Here is a 23,745-nt window from a genome sequence, read left to right as displayed (position 1 = left end):
AGCTCTGTGTCAGGGGTGGGCAAAATGCGGCCCGCAAAGCCATTCTATCCAGCCCACGGGGTCCCTAAAAAATTTAGAAAATTAATATTCATCTGCCCTGGACTGCCTGTCATGCAGCCCTCAATGGCTTGTCAAAACGCAGTAAGAGGCCCTCTGCCCAAAATAATTGCCCACCCCTGCTCTAAGTCCTCCCACCTTTGCCAAAAATTCCCCCAATCAGATTTCCCCATCTTCCCACCGTTCACCTTCCTGAGGTGTGAACTTTGACATTTCATGGGTACCATTCCAGTGCTAATTACACCAGCATTTTTTCTTTCCTGTTGTTTTTTTTTTTAAAGGAAGACAATTAAATGGAAAGAAACTATGTTAGTTTAGCCATTATAGTCAAAGAAAGTGTAAAAGCCTCCAGCTGCAATGTGAGAGCTCCTATACACATGCAGGGAGGCGGCTCGGGCACGCTGTAATCACAGCATGTTGGAGCAGACTCGATTAATTGAGTCTGCTGGAGTGTAGTAATTACCACACTGCAGCAGACTCCAGCATCATGTGTATCAGTGTCCCTGCACTGAAAAAATGGCAACCGAGCACTTTAAAATAAAGCTTGTTCAATGAGCTTTAGTTCAAAGTGCCCTGCTGCCATTTGTAAGTGTGGGGACGCTGATACACGTGATGTTCTGGGCACTTTTAAATAGTGCAGCTCCCAGAACTGCACTAAATAAAGCGTTTCCTCCCCCATCCCCTCCCCCCCCCACCTCCCAGAGCACATCTATAAATGCCCTCAACATCTTCCAGATCTGAGACATGGATTTTCTACTTTCTTTCATTGGTGCTGCTGTTTTACAGCCACTGAGCATAGGTGTGAAAAACTACTCAAAGTGAAAGACATAAGAAAACTGGTCCCCATCCCCAGAATGTGCTATTTCTTTCTGTTTAAGTGCATACATTAGTTTTATAGGCTAACATTTGACCTGAAATATATCAAATAACACAGGTAACATTGGCTTGAATGAGGGGACCTGTTGGGACCATAACATATTTTTTCCCTGTGATTTTAACTGTGAAATCTTGACATGCATTTATGTAGTGTTTGGCATTTAATTTTATGGAGGTTCCATTTAAATGCACAGACTCCATAGGAGAATGCCATGTGGAACTGTAATAAATGCCTTATTCAGACTGAAATACCACCAAGGCTAAGGCAGTCTTCTCATGTGCTAATGTATTAAATAAACAAAAAATTGTTTGACATTATTTGTTTCTGGTTAACTCATCTTGCCTAGCCTTTATTGCCCTATTTTCCCATAGCTAGTCTCAAGTCCTGCCCAGGTCTCCACTGTCAAAATACCTCACATATTGTGGTAGAAGTGGTAGAGACCCCTCCTATTCTGTAGTGGGGTCACTTTGTCCTCAAGCTGCAATGCAGTAGCAGAGTGGGCCTGCTAACTGCTTCAGTCATTCATCTACAGACTGGCCGGGAAGCACAATTAAACTCCCTAGGGTGAAATCCCAGGCGTGCCTTCTGTCTACGACATACTACGTTCACTCTTCACCATCCTCTGGAACTGTGCCTGGACTGCTCCATAAGATCCCCTAAGGAATTGCTAATGTTTTTAATATTCCTCTACAGAACGAACTGTCACTGAGCTGTGTTAATCTGAATAAGTGAGAGCCATTTATATGCTCTTCATCCTGTTCCATCCTGAGACTGCCATGAGCTCTGTCCCTTTCTTCAGTAACTATGATTCTATTAAGCATCCTGTCAGTCTTAGCCTTCAAAATTGACAACGGAAGCCTAACAGCTACTTGGTACTGCAGCCTCCTTTATTGGAGCTTATGATATGCTATTGGCTCTCCTTGCCTGGTGTGTTGGTGACCTACCTGAGTGTTTTCTTTTGTCAGCTCTAGTTTCATACATACTTATAAACCATATAGCTTGTTCCCTTTGCTAACACCCTCACATTTTGTGCCTTTCCCTTTGACTGCTTCAACTTGGCTTTAACTCTGCTCTCCTTCACCACTGGAACTTCTTCTTCTTTATTTTTTTGCCATTTTCTATATGTGCTATTCCCTTTTTCAGTGGCAGGCTGTACTGTCTCTGGTAAAGCCATGTTGCTTTTTCCCAGGGCAGAAGGCAGGGGATATCAAAAGAACTGCAACCCCCGGTCTGTGCAATTAAGTGTCAAGTAAAAGTAGGGAGGGAGAAGGGTGTCCCAAGGTCATTAACTCTGCACCTGGAATGCCTGTCTCAGGTGTGAGAAAGCGAATTGAAGAGTGCATCCCCTAGGTGTGAAGAGAGGCCATTTAAGGAATGCAAGGATAAATCACTTTAGATTAAGACACGGTCTTCTCCTGTGTGCCTTAAAAGTGGGTTCCCTTCTCTGTGGTCACAAACACTTCCTTAGCTGAAGGGGACAAGCTCTTGTATCCTGCTTGAGAGGTCTCCTGTGCTTCACACAACTCAACCAAGTGTTTCTTTGGCTGTGGCAGGTCCTCAGCTGGAGTAGTAAGCTGTTTTAGCCGCTGTGGAAAGACAAGCAGACAGAGGAAGACTCTTGTTAATTAAGCTGCTTAACAAAGTAACACCCAATACCAATCCACACCAATTGCTGTGGGCAAAGGCATTTAGAGAGCTATTCCTCTCCACTTCCCATCCCTCTCTGTACACACACAATTTTCTTTATTATCCATGTACTGTGCATGAATGTGTGTATGTGCATGTGTATGTATGAGATTATATATATATATATATATATATATATATATATATATATATATAAAATCTCTCTTGGTATATATATAAAAAGAGAAACTAGTTTATTTTTTTACCTTTAAAGAGTTCTCAGCCATGATTATTTCACCTCCATGCTCACGGCATTGCTATTTGTTTGCATCCTGGGGCATATTTATCACAGGGTACATCAGACAAATAATTATGGGAGGAAGATGATCTATGAATTACTACATAAGGACCCAGAATTCCCTTCTGTGGCTTCAGATGGCAGTTAGCCATCTAACAGTTAGATGGCAGTTAGCCATCTAACATCCATTTTCCCTAAAGACCTGAATAGTCAGACCTCCTGATTTGTTTGTGGTTCCTCTGAACTTAGCAGACTTCCAGGGCTCAGTCTGAAGTGCTCATCACCCACAGCTCCAACTAACATCAAGGATCTTAAATCAGGATCTAAAATTCTTATTCCTTCATTGTCCCCATCTGCAGGGCAGGGTTGGTAGAGGTATATTTATGGTAGAAGTGCTGAACTGGCATAGCAAGGCTAGTGTACCATAAAGGGAAGGTACTCCTTATACCAGGGCTGTCCAACTTCTGAGTAGCTAGGAGCCACAACCTCCTTGGATACATTATGCAGGCCACACATCCCCAGGACTCCATGACATGCCATGCTGTGTGCCCCTCCCATAAACATCACAGATACCCCCCACCCTACAGTAACACACCCATGTCCTACACACCACACCATGTGGGTCCCCTCACACTGTGCCACATAACAGGAGTCCGCCCCCAGGGGTTACAAGAAATAATGGCCACAAGCTAGCAGAGAGCAGATTTAGATTGGACATTAGGAAGAACTTCTTCACAGTTAGAGTGGCCAAGGTCTGGAATGGGCTCCCAAGGGAGGTGGTGCTCTCCCCTACCCTGGGGGTCTTCAAGAGGAGGTTAGATTAGCATCTAGCTGGGGTCATCTAGACCCAGCACTCTTTCCTGCCTATGCAGGGGGTCGGACTCAATGATCCAGACTCGATGATCTATTGAGGTCCCTTCCGACCCTAACATCTATGAATCTATGCCTCCCCCATTCCCCAACTGTATTGTGCCTGTGCTCCTGCCCTGCACTGTGTGGGGTTCCCGGGTCCCTCCAAGCCATCCAGCAGTAGGCTCCCGTGGCTCATCCCCAATGGGTGCAGAGATGGGCAGCAGAAACTGGAAAGGGAGCGGGAGTCTAAAGACTCCAGCTCCCCCAGCCTGGGAACTCCAGAAGCAGCTGGAGCAGTGCCCAGACTGGGAGCCCAGAGACTGTAAGCTACCCTTTTGGGATCACATGTGGCCTGCAGGGTGCCAGCTGGTCAGTTCTGCCTTATACAGTCACAGCTATACTACAAAGGTTTGCATTGTCTCTCTCTAGTATCCAGCCCTCACCCCCAGTGAGCAAAACAGTCTGCACTGGAAAAAGCAGTTTTCCTGGTATAACTGTCTCTACTAGGGTGTTCATCAGCACAGCTATGTCAGTCAGTCACACCCTTCACTACTTCGAGTGGCATAGCTGTGCTTCCAGAAATCAGTTGTGCACATTTAGCCTAACACTTCCTTATGTCACCAGGGTGGAAAAGGGGGGTTGTGGCACCCCACAGTCATTAAGGGCTTTGAAGAGCTTTGAGATAACCGGATAGAAGGGGCTAACTGCAACTGTCCCCTCACACCATACTCCTAACCAGCCCCCCAGAAGGATATGTTGTCAATGTTTAATCTTTCCCCCTCCATATTTGTCAAGTTCTTTGCACACTGTACCTTCCCAACACCCTGCACTCACTGGGCCTACTCCAAAGAAGTGTTTCTCCTTGGTTTGCCTGGACTCCCTGAGCACCATCACATTCTTCTACCAGACACCATTTATTCATAACTTCTGGCTTGTTCTTGCTCAGTCTGTCTGGCTCGGCACACAGCACACGTGATCAGACATTTACAGACCATGTCACAAGTAGAGCTCGACAATTCATTTAGAACTCATCTGACTAATTTTGATGCTCTCTCCAGTTGTGAATTGCCTGCCAATTAGCCTAATTTACTCAGAGTTATTCACCCAATAATGTCTGAAATCATTCTTTGCCCATAGCTTATTTGCAAGCAGTTCATTGCAAGGGTACTATGTTTGGAATTTGAGCTGTTCGGATTGGATGTGTTAGGTAATAATGTTTGCATCCCCTGACTGTCCAAGTGTAATTCTAGGATCAGATTATTGGTGGGAAGGGTCATTTGCCGATCAGAAATGTGTCTTCTTTTAACATTTTTTTCAATATTCATTTCAAATATGCTATTCCCAGGAGTACTCATTCCATGGAGAGTGAAAGAAAGGGGTCACAATCACATTTAAACAGTATGTTGTTGTTTTTTTTTTAAAAAGGCACAAATATTCAGAGTGGTTTTTATTGAGGGTGGGGAGAATAAGGGGTACACCCAAGTAGTGAGTTTTTCTGATACTGTTAATGTAACACAACTTAAAAACATCCTTTCCTAATATAAATGAAGCCAGACAGGTTAAGGCATTTTCCTAACACCCCAGAAGTCATCAGTGATAAAAGCCAAGACTAGACACCAAGTCTCCTGACTGCCAGGGCTGTGCCTGCTCCAAAAGGCTGCATTCCTCCTCCAGCACACGAGAGCCTCTCTACAAATATACTGTCTCACAACAACTGTAAACCATACATCAAGTAGCTGAACAGTACGGGACCTGGCAGATTATTTTACTATATTGCAATCCTACTCCCACCCTTCCCTCAGCTGTGCTTTTTGTGCCCTCTTCTCCTCACCATTGGCTCAAGGCTTTCCATGCCCTCTCTTCTATCTGAGGCTTTGCTTTGTACCTCATTATGAACCCGAGGTGGGCATTAATCAGCACTGCCACAAAGCCTGTCATTTCTTATTAAATTAGAGCTCCTAGGCAGTAAGTAAGAGCCTCCTGGGCACAAATTCACCTTCCCCTCAGTGACAGAGCTAGAAAGGACATGCTGAGCCTCATCCATTGCTAGCTGTATTAGGAGTGCAGGGTGCCTCTCTCCACTTATCTCGCTCAGCAAGATTTGAGCAATCCCCATCCAGCTCCCCAGAGACGCTCCACCTTGCTTACTTCATTTGAGGATCCATGCGCCTGAGCTGTCATTAAAACCAGAACCAACTGTGGGAGAGATGGCATTTCCCAAGATCCACATAAGATGGTAACCCACAGGAACTGTTCCTCCCATGTGGAATGGGAGGTTATCACCTCCCTGCTACCGTTTCCCCATCCCCTGCCCCCCAACAGGTCTGTCACCCCTAGTACCTGGTGTGAGGTTCTCACAGGGTCAGGAGTCCTGTGGCAGAAGAAGAGGGTGCTGGGCATGGGGAAGGCAGCCATGTGCAGGCTGGGAGGGAAGTTGGATGCCCTCCCACCCACAGGCTTGGGGAGACTGAGAGGAGACCAGGAGACTGGTCAGGACTTTGCCTGGTCCGTGGGCAGGAGACTAAAATGACAGAAACTAAAGTGGGGACCTACAGGCAAAGACCAATGTGTGGATGCACAACAACCTCTGATCCTGGAGTGAATCTGACTCACATTGGCGTGGTGCTAGGGAGGGGTTGAGAATGAAGGCATCTTTGTACCATCCTCACTTCTGCTGATCCTGGCACTAGTTGCCCACCAGTGTAAATCAAGCGCAGCAGCTTCCAATTTCAATGGACCTTGCTGAGTGTCAGAAATTGCCATGGTGTAAAGAGGCCCCATTCAAGGGTCGTGAATGACAAGCACTACTGTGACAGTCCTATACCACCGTGGGACTTTCCCAGGCTACAACAGTCATTTAGGCTAGCACTGTTCTGCAACACAACAGTCAGGTGTATCATTCGCAGTAGGATTGAGAATCTGGCCTCTCCACAGAAGGTCCTAAATATTGCCGACTCCCTGGAAGTCTTGTTGACCCCTGGGCACTTCCCCTGATTTGTGGTGAGCACTGCAAATTATTCTGCGGGAAGACAAGCTCCACCCCACCCTGACTGAATGACCGGGGAAGAACTTGCCAAGGGCTGTTCTTGTGGCTTTTACCAGGGGAGGGGCAATCCAGACTGGTGGGTTGCCCAATGACCATGGGTCCCTATGCCTTATTCAGTCCTGGCTTCTGAAGTCACTGGGAATTTGGCCTGAATAAGAGGTATAATATTTGGGCTCCTGAATGGAAGTTCACTTGTCCCAAGAAGGCCACACACATCAAATTCAGTCCCAGCCGCAAGTGATCCAGCTGCTTCCCTATCTGTTCCAACATCTAGTTCAAAAGTTCTCTCCTTTTAAAACCTCCCATAGATTTGTTCCAGCCACTGTGCTACACAAAGGTTGGCTTCTCTCTCTGCTTTCCTTCCTACTCCAAATATTTTCTACGCTGGCTTCTTCTCCAGTGTTGCACACAGTCTCACCACTTCTATCGCATTCTCACGACGTCTCCTGCATAGCTTCTTCCATATAGCAACACTCTGCTAGAGAATCAAACAGCCAGAGGGAGAAGAGATGCACTGGAAAGAACTGACCCATGAATGACATACCCTACAGAAAACCCCAATGGTCCCGAGAGGAAACAGGGTACAACCAATCTGCCCCCTAACCCAGGGAACTTTACTGTGGTTCTAATTCTGAGTAATTTCTTCCCAGAGTAAGGTAACTTCTTTCCAAGACATCTGCTTGTTTCTCCTAGTCTACATTGCAAAGTTTTATACTAGCAGATCTATGTCAGCAAATCCTCCCTCCTCTGGCATAGGCACTCTGACAGAAGAAGGCTTCTGCTGTCAGACCCTCTGCTGTTTACAGACGTGGCATTACAGAGCCAGCAGAAAAGCCCCCGCAGCTGCCATACACTGCACTTCCAACTCAAGGGGTGGACACATGTAACACCTGAGCCACTTCAAAATTTCACCACCCATTCACATGTCACAGGTCAGAGGTGTCCACACATACAGTGCCCTGGCATTCCAGGTAGAAGTCACCTTTTGGAACTATGGTAAAAATCCCTGGATTAGGGCAGATTAGTTGGACTTTGTCTGCTTTTGGCGCTGCTAGAGTTTTTCATAGATGTCATTCATGGGTCAATTCTTCTCAGTGCATCTCTTCTCCCTCTGGCTTGGATTCTGACACCAAGGGGTGGGAATGAGCACCAAGTCCAGCAAGCCTCACAGTGAGTGCAGCGGGGGAGCAGGAGAGGAAGAGTGCTTGTAGTCATGCTTTTTGAGCCCTGGGGGTGAGTGACCTGTAAGGGGCAGGGTTTTCACTTTTCTGCTTTCCCTTCTCTCCTAAATACAAATTCAATACAGTTCAGCAGCCTGCACTTGACTGAACTCTGTAGTGTGCTTGCCTGACACGTGGTGCCTGGGAAAGTGGGGGTTGGGAACTGCCTGAACCCATGTTTTTGGGTTCCCAGGGGCTGTGGGGTGGGGTATGAAGCATGATGAGGGGTTGCAGTAGAGTAGAGTGAGGACAAAGCTGGTTGTTAGAATGCTAGCTTTCTGAATAAGCAGTGCAAAGGAGCTCATTGATAAAAAGTGCCAACAAAAGGTAAAAATAAAAGGGGGGGGGGGCAATAGAGTGCTGGCTGTGTACAAAAGCAGCCAGTTAACAGCAGTGAGGTTGGGGGGAAGCAATGCAATGCAGAATTGCCTGGAGGACCAACCAGACCCACATCACAGAACACTTAGTTTCCACACATACTGACCTGGCTCAGGATAAACCAGTTCAAAAATAATACTGGGTTTTCCAGATACACCTTTGAACCATTCCACAGTCTGCTAAACCAGTTTAACTGACCTGCATGTCTATCCATGTCAGATTCAAACTACATGTATACCAGTCTAACAGTTACATGCATCTATACCCTAAGGCAGTGGTTCCCAAACTGTGGGTCGCAACCCCAAATGCAGTTGCAGCATCAGTGGATGGGGTTTCAGAGGTGGGAGGCTGTGGCTTGGAAGTGAGGGGCCATGCTGAGGAAATGGGGTCATGCTAAGGAAATGGTGCCATAAACGGTGTCATACTGAGGAAGTTTGGGAAGCAGTGCCCCAAAGGGTCCTGTCACCATATCTCTGCTAGCAAATCAGCAGCTGCACCCAGTAGACAAGTCTGCTGTGCATAGTTGCTCTGAAGCAGTCACCTCAAGGTTTTGCCTCAAGGCTCCCTGTCTCAGGGCAATGCTGCTCCTAGAGCTATAGCTTGAGAGAAGTGTTCCCATCTCTATAGGGCAGACACAGACAACAGCAAACATTTCCACTTTGGTACATGCCTGGCTGAATTGCCAATCTGTTCCAAAATACTGAAGCAGTCTGAGCCCAATTCCTCATTTCCCAGCACCTGGTATCACTTCACATTAGTTCAAAAGGTCCCCCTCCTGATTTACACCTACTTTGCACAGGTATAAACAATGATGCATGGGGCAGGACTATGGTGAACCAGCCCATTTATTCCTAGCCCTTTAAAAAAAAGTGTTATGAGCTGAATTGTCTGAATGGCATATTCTTGCTGGTGCAAACTACTGCTCTGACAACCTCAAAGACTGAAACGGTTTCTTCCTCTATGAAAGAGGGGCTGCAAGAGCAGTGGCAGTGCCAGTGCCAGCTTCACTCACACACTCTCACCATGTGCCTCAGTCTGGCCTGCAAAGATCACCTCCCAGAGCAAGCAGGTACTAAACTCCCCACACCTCCATTCATCTGCAGCCTGCCTTCTAAGCTCATCAACAAGAGATTCAAGTAGTTCCAGTTGTACAGATTTTTTTTAAAACCAGTAGTTTCATACTAAGATTGAATGGAGACCACACATTCACTTCATGTAAGAGACAGCACTCTGACCACCTCTCAGGCACAGCTCACCTAGGCTGAATATGAACCAAGAAGTTTTCAACCTTCTTTTACCTGCTTTAATGATCCCTTGGTTTTCATGAGGATGAAAATGGCGTAGAGCGGTATACATATCATGGAAGAGAGAGCCATCAGCCAGCCCAAAGCATAGCCCCATGAAGGGTATTCATAGACATTGTTGTATTTAAGAGGCGTGTACTTGATCAGTGAAAACAGGAAGGTCGCCTGGGGAACGGAAAAGAGCCACAATCAGAATTCCACACTGGTAAATGATAGGTCTGAAAGAGGCACTGAGAAAGAGTCCTGAAGAAGGGAAGTATAGGCAATGTCAGATTCGCGATTGACTTATCCAGTCATTGCCTACTTCCTAAGTGCTCGGGTTTGGCAAAAGGCATGAAAAGTAAGGGCAGTGGTATCACTCACATACCTTCACCAATTTCTTAACCAGGTTTTCATAGACAAGTTTTTCCAAATTTCTTTTTAGGTTCAGAATTTTACTTCTCGTATTTTGCTGCTTCCTATCCACCAAAACTCACCAGGTGCTCAACACACACACACCTCAACACCCCACCTCCTTCTCTCCCCCGGAACTTAGGGGTTCACATCTCAGTGCCTACCACCTTCTGCCATTTGTCTATCCCTTATCCTAATCCTCAGCCCCCTCCAATTCCTCCTTCCCAATAGGAATCTGAACAACTTGCAGAAAACTTCCTCTCCTATGTGTGTTGGCTCAATATTCAGGCTGAACAGACACAAAAGCAGCGAGGAGCTATAGGCATCTTGACTTAGTCATGCTTCTGATCTGACTAGTTATGAGAAGCTGAAAAAACCCTGGGACACCCTGGTGCCCTTTTGAAAATACTCTGGACACTGATCTCCTAAACCAGTAGTGCTTAACCTCCAGCCCCTGGGCCAGATCCGGCCTATGAAAGTGTGCCATCCAGCCTGTAGGATTCCTCACAGGTCCAGAAATTTGGGAGTAGGGGTGTGGTATGTGGCAGTGCTTTTTGCCACTCCCCTGCTGCCAAATTTCTGGATCCATGGGGAGTCGCACAGGCCAGATGATGTGGCCCTGCATGCTAGATCATTGGTCCATGGTGGGACCATAAACAGGGTCAACTCCATGGCTGGATCAAGTGCTTGGAGTCAGGTTAGCACACAGCCAGATCCAGCATATAGGGTTATGGTGGGCCAGCACACATGTGTAGGATCCAGCTGGTACATGGGACTGGACCAGCCCATGGCCAGATCCAGCACGCAGGATCAAGCCAGCACATGAGATCAGACCAATGAGCTTCCCAATCTGACATGTAAGATTGGCCTGGTGTATGGGAATGCACTTGAGGCCAGAAGATTGAGAACCACTGTTCTAAAACAACCACCCATAGGACACTCAATGCACTGAGCATGCCAACAGAGATGTGTGGTAGGACATTCACTTATAGTACCCCTCTATGCCATGCACACCACCCAATTGTAGGAGTTGGGTACATGTGAGTAGATAGGGCTTATTTCCACAGAAGAGATCCTGGGCTTCGCAATGCGACAGTATAAATATGGCCTCCATGCAAAACTGGCTTAAAAAATAGTTAATAACTTCCCTGACTTATATTTTCCTCAAAGATGGTTACTGGGGGAGCTTTCAAGGAGATTTAATCATATGGAAAGCAAAGGGTAGTAACAAGACATTTTCGAGCTAGAGGGAGTAACAAAAATATAGGCAGAAACAAACATCTCCAAGCAGGTTAATTTTCAATGGTCTGCAATTCAAGAATAATTTGATCAATTCCCTTCAGACTTTGAAGATGCATTTTGCTTTGCCTTTTAAAATAAACATGCTGATTTTTAGCTAAATGAGTTTTCCAAGCCAAAGAAATCTTTACAATGGAAAACAGCAACCTTAACTATGAAGAAGCTACTATTATTCCATAGTAATTCTATGAAATTATAGCATACCTCACAAATTTTCCTTTTCTGCTCAAATTCCAGGGTTCCTGTAGATCTATACCATGCCATTAAAAGATACTGTACTTACCAGACAGACACCAGGGGTTAAAACCAACCAGCATATCTTGATCATAGGCCATGGCCGGTGACCAATCATGTCCTCAATATTATCATAGAAACGATCAGCACCTTGACCATCATAAAGAGGAGGGAGAGAGAAAGAGGTGAGGCAGCAAGAATTTTTCAGAAAGTATTCCTGGTAAGTTAAAACCGACTTAACTCCTATTGTTTTCTGCCTGAAAAATGAAAACTCTGACTCACTGCAGCAGAGGATAATTTGGTCTTCCAGGTGCTCAACATCTTTGATATTCAGATGACCTGTTTAAATACTTAAATATCAAGTAAGTTGTCTAATTTTGGACCCCACCCTTAAAAATTTGACTTAAAAAGAACTCCCTAATCTTACTGAAACTCTCCCCCTCAGAATAAGAACATAGGTCTGAAAGCACTTGACAGTCAATGAAAGGAAGTTCTACATACTATGCATATACATAACTTTGCAGGGAGAAAAATAAAGATTGAAAAGAAATCCTGCCCTAGTAACCAGACTGGCATCTGGGTTTTCAGGTCAAACGGCCTATCTGATATCTAGAAACAGTGAAACAGCTTTCCCCAGAAATCATTGCTTTCTTGCTTGAAATCAAAAAAGCTGGAAACTAGAACTTGCTGCTAAAAACCAAGCTACTGCAATGCTTCTTGGGAGCTGTATCTGGGATGCCCAGTGGTTACCTCACCCTTCTGTATGGAATGGATTGCCTAGCTAGCCCATATCTTCATGGCATGCTACAGCCATGTGGTCCCCATGATGTGTATCATGAGAAATGGACATATTTAGGAAGATGTCTGGTCAGGCAGTCCAACATGCAAGTAGTGAATGGGAATATGGGGCACTCAAACTACAGCTCCCGCTAGTCACCAATGTACCATGTGCAAGTACACTTTTCTTTCGGTGTTGATTTTAAGAAAAGAAATTCAATTTCCCCCTCCCCCATTTTTTTTGGCCAGAGTCAAAATTTTCCATGAAAAATTTAAAAAGCAGTTTTCTGAACAGCTTTTAGTCGCCAAATAAGTATATGACCTCAGGATGGCCTCTTACATTGCACAGCCTTTCCATAGGAGCACATTGTCATGACAGCTATGAAGCTGATAATTCATCCCTGATGTAACAAGGCTGAAGTCAATGGATTAGCATGAATTTTTGCTATATAAATTTATAAGGGGAACCCCCAGAAGATTAGGAAGAGAGCTCTTATGGAAATAGAAGTAAGCCAAACACTAAGCAAGGAGAACACAAAAAAGAAAAGTCCACAACATTCTCGTAGCATTAATTACACTGAGTAACAATTTCCTTTTTCAAGTTTCCTCCAGCAAAAACACTGTGCCCTGCAGTTTCTGTGCCTTCATCATAGGCACTGGATGATTTAGTGGAACACAATGAGACCTGACATGAATGGACTCAGTATGTCTTTGAATAAGATGTTTGCATGATCTATATTTCACGAGCAGATGAAAAAGCAATCAGGCTTAAGAAGCCATCAGTTCAGTCGGTCAACATTTTTTTAAAGCTAATAAGAAACTGCAGAGAGCAGGCATTCTGTTTTCTCCTCCGTATGTGTTTAGAAGGATTAGCTACATATTTGGCTGGAATGACTTTAAAGATCCCCATTAGACAGATCTCTCTATCTTGGACATCCACAGATATAGGAGTTGCCATACCGGAATAGAGCACTAGGCCATGAATGCTAATATCTTGTTTTCTGAGAAGCCCAGTTCTGAATATTTCAGAATGACCATTAAGCCCCATTGGCAATTCACCTAATTTTGCAAACATAAGGGAAGTTTCCTACCAAACTCAGGTACTGACAGATTTATGCCCTGAGACATCATGATTCAGAGCCTTTATCATTTTTACCCAGTGTATAACTGCAGGTGATATTCAACTTCAAATATTATGTTGAATTTGACATTGATAAAAGGAATTAGGTGGATTTTAGTGCATAATTAAGATCCAAAAATAAAATCAGCAGCCATGTAAACTAGTACGGCACTACGCTCTCCAACCTGAAAATCCCCTTCATTATCTGCAGTTCTACTTCTGGTCATATACAGGAGTGTTCCCACCTGAGCAGGTGGGTCCCTAGATGTAACTCCTGTTACTTGAAGGACAGAAACTGGAGCAGATAGACCCTGGGTAGAAGAATCCAGGCCAGATCCAAGAAGGAAGGCAGTAGAGGAACACTACTGCCTGGGCTGGGAGTGGCTCAGTAAAGGGGTGCACCTGCAGTCTGGTCAGGAGAACTCAGCTTAGAATAGCCTATTATTGCAAAGCTAGCTGCAAGGCAATAAGACAGTAGGACAGAGTCTAGCGAGGGCAGCAGGGGTACTACCAGAGCAGCAGTCACAAGCTGCCATGGAAACCAGCCATCAGACCCTAAGGACAAAGCCCAGCAGCTGGCCACCTGACTGGAAGGGCCAGGATTTAGGCATTTTATAAGCCCAGAGTCTGAGCTAGAAAGACAGGCTAGCCCTGCCAGCTGCAAAGAGAAGAGCTCCTAGTCTGGAAGGCTGCAAGAGAATGCCCAGCTGACTCCTAGCATGCCCTGGGAATGCAAGTAAGGCACTGAAGGCTAGCTACCAGGGGAATATGATCTATTGGCAGGGAAGAAGTTTGTTATACAGCCAGTAGGCTTGGAGTTTTTTGGATTTTGTTCACAGCCAGAGTGCTTACGTTTTGGTTTGAGTTTTGACCACTGGTTTGGGTGCGACTGTAAGGGGGGTGTGTGGAGGCCGCAGCGGGGTGCTTGAGGGGCCGCATTACAGTTAAGCACAGCAAGGTACTAGGGGCTCACCAGTGGTCTGGAGACTTGCCTTGGGCTGGGCTCAAGATGAAGGAAGCTGAGCTGGAGAGGGCCAACACCTAAGATAGAGGGGAAGTGAACTGGGGCCAAGAAGGCTAGAACTGGAGGCCAAGAAGGAAAGAAACCAGGGCCAGGGGCCCACAGAGAAGAGGGGCAGTAACTAGGGCCAGGGGCCCAGGGCCCAAGAAGGGGCAATGACTGGGGCCAGGGGGTGCAGGTAGACCCAAAGTAGACTTGGTATCCAGATCAGGGTGGAGACAGGGCCAGGGGGGCCAGAAAGAGCCAAAGTAGGTTTACTGCCCAAAGCAGGGTGGAGACAAGGCCAGGAGGCTCAAGAAGAAAGTAACTGAGAAAAGGGCTGGAGCCCAGAAGCTAGGTCCAACACAGGGGGCCTAGGCTAAAAGGCCCAGTGAGAGTAAAATGTCAGAGGCCCCAACAAAGGAGAATGGCTGAGCAGGAACACCTAGACGGCACGGACACAGCTGTAGGAGAGGTCAGAAGCCATGAATAGACTTAAGACTACAGGTGTCCTGCAGCGCATGAACAGATCAGGAGGGTGCACTTAGCCCAAGAAGGGCAGAACTGAGACCAGGAGTGCCTGGGAGGAACGCTCTAAGATCCTTAAGAAGTCTCCCTTTCAAAAGGGCATGGCAGACAAGCAAGAAGGGGAGGGTGCCATAGAGCTGGAGCAGGGCAGGGGTTGGCTGGTCACCATAGGGTGTCACAGCCACAGCTGGAACCAGAACCTTCCTTACACTCGAACATGCCTAAACCTAAACAGAATCTAAAAAGGATATGGAGTAACACTTACATGCTCAGGGAGAGGGGCAACCCTCAGTTATATTACCCAAGATGCTGATGTTTGCATTTCTACTGAGTCTAATTTGAGAGGAAATCACCATATTGGAATGCAATGTTCACAAAAACACAAGAACTGCCATGTTGTATTAGTTATGTTATTTCTATCTTAATGTAGCTTCAGTCACTGCTACACCCTGAGCAGATGTCCTCACTGAGCTGACCATACTGGTATCCGTATGTCTCCACTGAGAGGTTAAAAATACTAATTCAGAACCCATCAGAGAGTGGGTGCATTTGAAATTATTCCTCTCATCTTGCATTGCTTTGCATTCATCTGCAATGAATTTCATCTATCCTGGTACTGACTTCTTGAGCTACTTTTGAAACAAGTCATTTCAGTTCAGTGTGTGATAAAGAATAAGTGTAAAAGTATTAGCCTCCGGACTGCAGATTAAATTAGAAACCCCATGTGCCCGGGACCAGCTGCAGAGTAATCTGGCACATCACCCCGACCACGCACTGGTAGAGCAGCATTTCTCAACCTGTGGGATGCAGGAATATATGAAAAGGTCGTGAACAATCACAGAAAAACATGGAAAAATGTGAATGTCACTTGGGAGTAATATAGGGCCACATGTTGATATTGCTGTTAGTGTTTTCCTCTTGATTTTGATTTCTGTCTTTAAAATTAAGACTGTTGATCTGCTTTAACTTGTAGTGTGTAATAAGTATTTGGGGGGCCAAAATACTTGTGTGTTTTCTACTTAAACTATTTACTGGTAAGGACTGGCCATTGATGTTTACAGCTGGGTCCTGGTACCAAAAAAATTGAGAACTGCTGATCTAGAGCACAGGGCCACGTCATCAAGCCCACAGGGCTCCACACAGGTCTGATGAAACAGCTCCGTGGGCTAGATGTTGCCTACAGGGCTGGAGGTTAAGCGCTACTGTTGCACAGTATTTACACCTGCGCAAAGTAAGTGGAGCCCTTTCGTGCCTACAAGTGAGTGTGAGATTGCCCTCTGGTGGCTGGCTCACAGAGAGGATTTGTGCAAGGCTGTGTGTTAGGACCTATTTAGAGATGTATAAACTGCAGCTTCTAACACCTGCTCCCCAATTGAGTGCACGAGAAAGAGAGAGACTGATTTAAACACAAAAGCCAGAACATGGCTGGAGAATACGACCACCCACAGAATTACCACGGGCATTGTTTCCCCTCCTGTCAACTCTGGTTATCTACAGCAGTCCTAATGGCTTCAGTCTCAGCTCTGCTCTAGCAAGAGGAACCTGTGCCAGTTCTCTCCTAGAACAGTTAATCCCACTGTGCTCACACTGCAACTCTTTGGCATCAGGTTTCAAATCCCAGAGCTCAGAAAACTCATCAGCTTCTTCTACAGGAGGTTTTCCGAAGTGAAGGGAAAAAAATCCTAGCACTTCCCTTTGGCAAATGCAATCAGTATGTTTGATGCAGCATGATCCTTCCATAGGACTAAAGCATATATGGGAAATCCTCAGATCCCAGAAACAGCAACAAGCAGGAGGAAGCTGCCAAGCAGTGGGTAGCATCAGCACTGCTGGGAATAGGGAGGCTTGGAATGTGTGTTTGTGTCAGTGATATTGCTGCGACAGTTCACAGCGCAAGCAAGAGGCTTGGTCCTGCCAACTCAGGAGCAGAGGAAAACCATTAGCTGGCATGAGGCACATTTCTTCCACAAGTGCACTCAGCTTTTTCTACTGACTAAATGTCAAAATTCTCCAAAATAAAGTCAGCAAGGGCAAATTAGAGTGTAAAGATGCTATAATTGCAACACATAATTATGCACGCTAGAACACAGCAGCGACATGGCTCCCAACAGGGAAGGCTCTCTTCTCTCTTTCCAGCTGCTACGTCCCATTACAGACTGCTAATATTGTATGATCTGCTCTGCTAATATTTTTTTTCCTGTGTGAGCAGTTGCCAGTGAGATGGTGCACTATCACAGATGGGAAGGCGCTCAGTATGTGTGACTGTGGATGGGAGAGGCAGGGCCAAAGAGGCACTCTTGCTTCCTATTTAAATGTAGTCCAGGCCAGGACAATGTTTGAGAAGCCTTGCAGCAGGCGGGAGGAAACTTTATTGCCATGGAAAGCTCCTCACAGAGCAAAGGAATGGAAATTCCCCATTAATGGAACACGTGCTTGCTCCCTCAAGGTATCCAGGTACCTTGCAGGGGAGCAGTGGGAACATTCATTGCCACATCTTTCAGAGGCATGGCAATGAATGCAGCCACCACTCCCCCACTGCCAAATTTCTGGAACCGTGGGGAACCCTGTGGGCCACATGATGCAGCCCCAGGTGCCAGATAGCACCCATGCATAGTCAGGCCATGACTGGATCCCATATGCGGAGCCAGCATGGAACATGGGGTCACTTCATGACTGGATGCAGTGCAAAGGGTTGCTCTGCAAACCAACCTCTGCACACTGACTCCATGCTGGATCCAACCTAGCTCTAGCCCTATCATCCTGCCCATGAGGCCAGAAGGTTGAGCACCACTGCCTTAAACAGTTCTCCAGATGGAGATCCAAGGACCTGGTCTCTAGCTGATTCTGGATCTATTCCTGGTTTTACTAAAAAGGAAAGAAAGTAGCTCCTTTGGGAAGTGTAAATATGTCTCTAATCACTACAGCAACTGGCTCCTTATATGTATGACAAGTTACAAAGAACAAGTAGTCTCCCTGCCACCTCCATCTAACTTTGTGTCCAACTGCACAGGGTGTGCAGGAGCTGCATGGGGGTGCACTTAATAAATTCATGGTCTGGCATTTCCAATATTCCTCATCCTATATGAGTGGCAGAGCACCTCCCACTCTTACTGGAGTCAAAGGGAAATAAGGATGTTCACAGCTTGACACCAGCTTCTTCTGCCTGGAAATGTACAACCTCCAAGCACTTCTTAACAAGACCAGTTGTAAAAGATGTAACCAGGAGCCATGCATGTAGAGTGGTAATATCTTATATCTTATTATTATGCCTCAGAGTATATAAAGTTTCCCAATTAACAAAATGGGGTGTGCTCCTTTCAACCCTTACAATAATCACAATGACCAGTTACAGGATCTGTAAAGATATAATATGACTAGAAAAAAAATCAATTCATATAGTTTCATTTATATAGGAAAATAAATCATTGCTGTTAAAAAGATAGCTATACAACTACATAGCCAAATTTTCCCTGTGATAGAAACCAAACATTTCCCCCAAATTACGGTAATTAAAAAATTGTTTGCAAGTATAATATATAAATCACTTCAGTTCCTCTGTGACTTCCACAGATTTCAAAGGGTTTCAACATGAAATTAACTTGAAAATTCCAGGTTTTAAACACAGCTAAAAAGGCCTGTTTTAAAATATTAAGTTTGAGATAAATATAAAAAGGAAAGGTCCGTTTAAATCCAATCTACCTTAATTACATGGCAAGACTAAGTTGTAAGACATCAGTCTCCAATAAATTGTGGCCTTGGGAGATCGAACTAATAGTAATGACCTTGTGCTGCAGCAGAGGAAATTGAGGTTGGAGATTAGGGAGACCTTTTTCACTATGAGGGTGGTCAAGCACTGGACCTTGCTACCTAGAGAGGTTGTAGAATTTCCAACCCTAGCAATTTTCAAGAGCAGGTTAGACAGACATTTGACTGCTTTAGTCAGGGATGATCTTGCTTTGAGCAGAGGGATGGATTAGATCAGCAGTTCTCAACCTTGTTTGTACCAGGGCCCATTTGTAAACATCAGTGGCCAGTCCCGACCCAGTGCCCCTCACTCCCAACCCACTGCCCCCCATCCCTAGGCCCCAGCCCTGCAGTGTGTGGGATAGAGGGGTGTGTGTCAGGCATGGGGGGCTCTAAGCAACCCCTCACAGGCTGGAATTCTGCCAGTTTGCAAGGGAAAAGCCATGGTTTCCCATGTTTTTCTTCTTTAAAGGGGAATCAATTTTTAAAGTTTGCTTGTGACCTTTTTGTGTATTCTTGCAACCCACTTTTGGGTCAAGACCCATAGGTTGAGAAACACTGGGCTAAATGACCTTATGAATTCTCTTCCAGCCCTATTTTCCCATGATCCAATGAGAGCATGTAGCAATAATTTTAGATTAGATAAATTGTGACGCTTAAATTGAGAGAGATACAGAGAGATCACAATAAGTCAGCCATGCAATGCCAGCCACAGGTAGTGCTCTATGGATAATCACACTCTTCTAATGTAAAGAGAGGTCTATTAGCAAAGCTGTACAGCATGCAGGAGACAGAGACTCTGAATGAATGAGCAGAAATTCTGGATTCACTTCCATTCTGTAGAGAATCCTAAGAAAAGAAATGAGAAGATCCTTCCTACCTAAGGTGCACTGGGGTTAAGGAATTCCACACGTAAATAAATTAGATCAGAAGAGAGAGGGTTATGCAGAGTGAGTCTCCCCCAGGACAGATATGTTTTCATTTTCTACCCCACCCCACCCACAAGCAGTATGGCTCCTTGTGTTCCACTTACCGTATACCCACCCTACACAGATGACTTCAAAAATGGCCAGGAACAGTAGGCAAGTGCCGCTAGCAGCATAATAATCAAATAGCTGAAATATGTACATCCCACCCTGTGAGGGAAACAAAGAAAATGTGGGGGATCAGCTAAAGAAAATGTGCAAGAGAAAGTAAGGAGGATGGAGATGGGTCAAGTACAGCAATAGAAGAAGATAAACAAGGAAACTGCATATACAACACAGGAGAATAGATCTCTCTCTAGTCCTGCCTACACTAGGAGATAAATCATGCTACATAACCAATTCAAGTTCAAAGGTCTACTTGCACATAATAGTCCTGAGGGTTAACAAAATTAAGGTATACCAGTTTCTGTAGCCAATGGCACACTATGCCAGCATCACATCCAGCCACCTTTGGCTTCCCTGCATAAATGATCAGGTACCTATAAAAAAGCTGCCTTGCAGTCAACACAGCTATAATCATGAATTAAGTCCAATACAGGAATTAAATTTAAGCTGTAGCCAGATGTCTTAACCACTCTGTACTGCACCTCACCTGCTACATGCCCCCTTGTCCTAAAAGGATTGTTAGGCATAATGCCAGTATCATTTGAGAACCCTTAGCATCATTTCGGTGTCCTCATTTTTTTTTAAACCAGACTACAGACTATTCTCCCCAGCCACTTTCTAGCACAGTTTCTGGATACCATCTGTGCTGATCTTGATCTTTTAGCTAGAGTCACAAAGTTTGGAACCAGGTGTAAATCCTGACAAAGTTCAGGATATTCTTAATCCAGGCACTTCTCTGCATGTGACAACGGTTCCAAGGTTGTGAGAGGCCAATATAGTATTCTCTAAATAGTTTTTGATAGCTTGTATGTCTGCCTGCTACCAAAACACATGGTTCTTCTCACCTCAGTGACCAGCATCAGGCCAAGCAGGTAGCATATGATTGCAATGAACAGGATCAGCAGCTCCCGGCGCCCTTTCCTACGGAACACTTCTGGGTACATGTCGACGATTGCTGTCACCAAGCTCTCAACACAGACAAACTGCAAAAGACCTCATGTTAGAAAACCAACAGTCCCATGTCCTCCCTTTCCCACCTATCTTCTCTCCTTCTTTCATTCTCCCCCTCAGGCAGCATCTTCTATTAGCATGGAAGTATGACTTGCTTGAATAAGAAACAATAAATCTTCAACAGGGGTAGACAAAACAACGCTGCAGCAATGGTGCCTGCGGTTACTCAGAACATACAGAAGCTAAGTTATTATAGGGGCACCTCTGGAGCAGAGAAACCTACTAACATGGTCATAAGCCTCATACCTCAATATTCTCCCTATTCTAGGAATAAAAGGAATAATACATGGATCCCGTAAAAAAATAAGGGATTTTAACACAAGAAGAAACAACTGAGGGAATCCCTATGAGGGGAAAAAAAGAAATACAGGTAAGCAAGTAGTACTGTGGAGCTAGCTGACTGTAAAGGGGCAACATGTCATAGCTGGAATCAAGAGGATGCAGAGTAAGGAGTGGGCCATCTACATACAGTGATGATCCTGGTTTTCTGGTGATTGACATAAACTGTGTCATAAAAGTGCCTGATGCAGGAAGGATGATTTCTAGCCCTAACCAGCTGACTCTGTGGGAAGGACACAGGCAAGCATGGCTAATGACCAGCCCTTGATTGTTAGGATGTAAGATGGGCAGTACAGGAGCTACAGTTCACTGTTGAGGAATAATTGAGAGCATGCCAGCTAAGTGATGTGATGTACTGGCCAGTTGTAAGTACGGTATTACCATTTTGAAGTAACATGCATGTATGACTGCTCTGAGGCATTTCCCATCAGCACAAGAGTTATAACCTTCACAGATGTGAAAAGCTCTCACAGATGTGTTTGACACCTTGGAGTAAGGTAGGGGCTGGAGAGTGTTATTTACTGTACCTGACTGTCCAGTCCCAGGAAGATCAGCATAAGGAAAAAGAGGCAGGACCAGAGCTGAGACACTGGCATCATTGTTACAGCCTTTGGATATGCAATGAATGCTAGGCCAGGACCTGCCAACCAGACAGCTGAGTGAGTAAGAGGTTTCACAGCCATCCGCATGCACTACACAAAGCAGTTTAACATGCTGTTTAAAAACTCAACCCACCAAGATCTCCCCTCCCAAAAACGTAGTGGCAGTGATGGTGTCACTGCCATACAGCTCACTGACTGCTGACTCAGACAGACTAACTGGGTTTGGAGAAAATAACCAGGGGGTCCAGAATGGTAGGAAATGCAACTTTAGTTGTGCGGGGTGAAAGCAGGAACTTCAGGCTGGCAGAGAATGAAGTAGCTGTTCTGAACAACAGCACCAAAGACTTCTAGGCCAACAGAATATGCAAATAAACTGGGAACAGCAAAGGTTGCTGAGGCTGTAGGACTGGTTCTATGCAACAGCACTGATAACTTTATAAACATGTTTAATAATCAAGTGTACCGGCTCCTAAAAAACCCACCCAGACTCTTATGGGTTACTTCTGGCCCTGTTGCACATACCTGACTCTGCCACTTCTGAAATGGGCACGCCCTGTTCTTGCGCCATGAAGCCCAACACAGAGAAAATGGCAAAGCCAGCCACAAAGCTGGTGGCGCTGTTCAGAAAACATAGCATGAAGCAGTCCCTGTTGGGGGAAAAACAAGAAAGGACATTGTTTTCCTCTGCAGATTTTACCACCTTTGGTCACTGCTTCCTACTGGAACAAAGCGTATGCATGAACTTGATTATATTAACATTCTGCGTAGAATCCTGCAGAGTCCAGCCATCCAGAGCTGAATTCAAGGGACTACTGCCTTGATCTCTGATAATGCAAGAACTGTAGGATTATGTTTGGCTATAAAAGTGGCAGAGGACAACAATCATGCCTTAGGAATAGAATGCTTTAAATGAAATCAGTAGGGTCTCAACCTCATGCAACCAATAAGAGTCAAAACATTACAACACAGCAAGGAAAATGAAAGAGAATGAGTTTTAATGAAGGCCTTGTAAAATTAGTAGCATGTGCTCCCCAAGAAGAGAGAGAAGAACCTATGGACAATTTGAGTATGTACTGATCAACAAGTCTGATAAGTTAAGAGAATGGTCAGCTAACAAGTATTAGCAAAAGCAACACAAATACCAAAACAATCCATGTATAATGATTACCTTTGTAAAGCCATGGGAAGGTAATGACATGCTGACTTAAAAGAGGTGTCATGCCAATTTGAAATTAAAAAGTGATGTATAATAATTCTGGAAATTATCATCAGGTACTTATATCCCCAAAACAATAAAATAAAACAATTGAGAGAAAAAGAATAGTTGAGCAATGTGGGGCCTGCTCCAAAGGCCACAGAACTGAATAGAAAAATTTGTATTGACTTGAGTTGGAGCTGGGATCACATGTCCTAGAAGAAAAGGGAACTAGAAGCATAAGATGAAAAAGAACAAATTGAGCCAGACAAGCCTGATTATTTGTTTCTGATAGGATTAAGGCACAGTACTGGGTGCAGTAGAAGCAACATCACCATGTTTTAGCAAAGCATTTGATGCAGTGGCTCAAGCTGCCCTCTCCTCTATACCAATTTGAACCTGAAGTACCCTGTTTATTTGAATTTAAGATGACCCTAAACTTAAGATGACCCCACAATAATTACATTCTACACATAGAAAATTTATAAATTTGTTATAATTTTCCATGTATAGAACTGAAGTATGTGAGGGTTATCTTTAATTCATTCCCCCACCGCTGCAGGAGGGCAGGCATTGGGGGTGCAAGTGGTATGGGGAGGTCAAGCAGCTTGCCCCCTGCTTGTGCGCCTGCCCCCCTGCAGCCTTGTGCCCCCCTGCCCCTCCCCTTGGCCTCTGCTTCCCCCTTCCCCTCCTTACCAGCCCCTGTGGTGTGCAGGCTGTGTGCTGCTGCTACAGGTCAGGCTGTGGCTGGGCT

At 45.2% G+C, this 23,745-nt stretch overlaps 1 protein-coding gene across 3 annotated transcripts in view; it reads right to left on the bottom strand.

Annotated features, from left to right (window-relative positions):
- Positions 1-765: 765 nt before the first annotated feature.
- The window catches only part of SLC6A12 (solute carrier family 6 member 12), a 45,651-nt gene continuing 22,671 nt past the window's right edge, over positions 766-23,745 (bottom strand). For all 3 annotated transcript variants that reach the window (XM_025209071.1, XM_025209070.1, XM_025209072.1), the window contains 7 exons: positions 22,319-22,443; positions 21,722-21,834; positions 20,690-20,827; positions 19,787-19,889; positions 11,634-11,734; positions 9,653-9,823; positions 766-2,520 (listed from right to left, as the gene is read on the bottom strand). In XM_025209071.1, the coding sequence (XP_025064856.1) occupies positions 2,359-2,520; positions 9,653-9,823; positions 11,634-11,734; positions 19,787-19,889; positions 20,690-20,827; positions 21,722-21,834; positions 22,319-22,443 (913 nt within the window). In that variant the 3' untranslated portion in view covers positions 766-2,358. The remainder of the gene's footprint in view (positions 2,521-9,652; positions 9,824-11,633; positions 11,735-19,786; positions 19,890-20,689; positions 20,828-21,721; positions 21,835-22,318; positions 22,444-23,745) is intronic.

This window comes from Alligator sinensis, unplaced genomic scaffold (assembly GCF_000455745.1).
Source record: "Alligator sinensis unplaced genomic scaffold, ASM45574v1 scaffold659_1, whole genome shotgun sequence".
Lineage (NCBI taxonomy): Eukaryota > Metazoa > Chordata > Crocodylia > Alligatoridae > Alligator > Alligator sinensis.
This window is presented reverse-complemented; position numbering and strand designations above follow the sequence as displayed.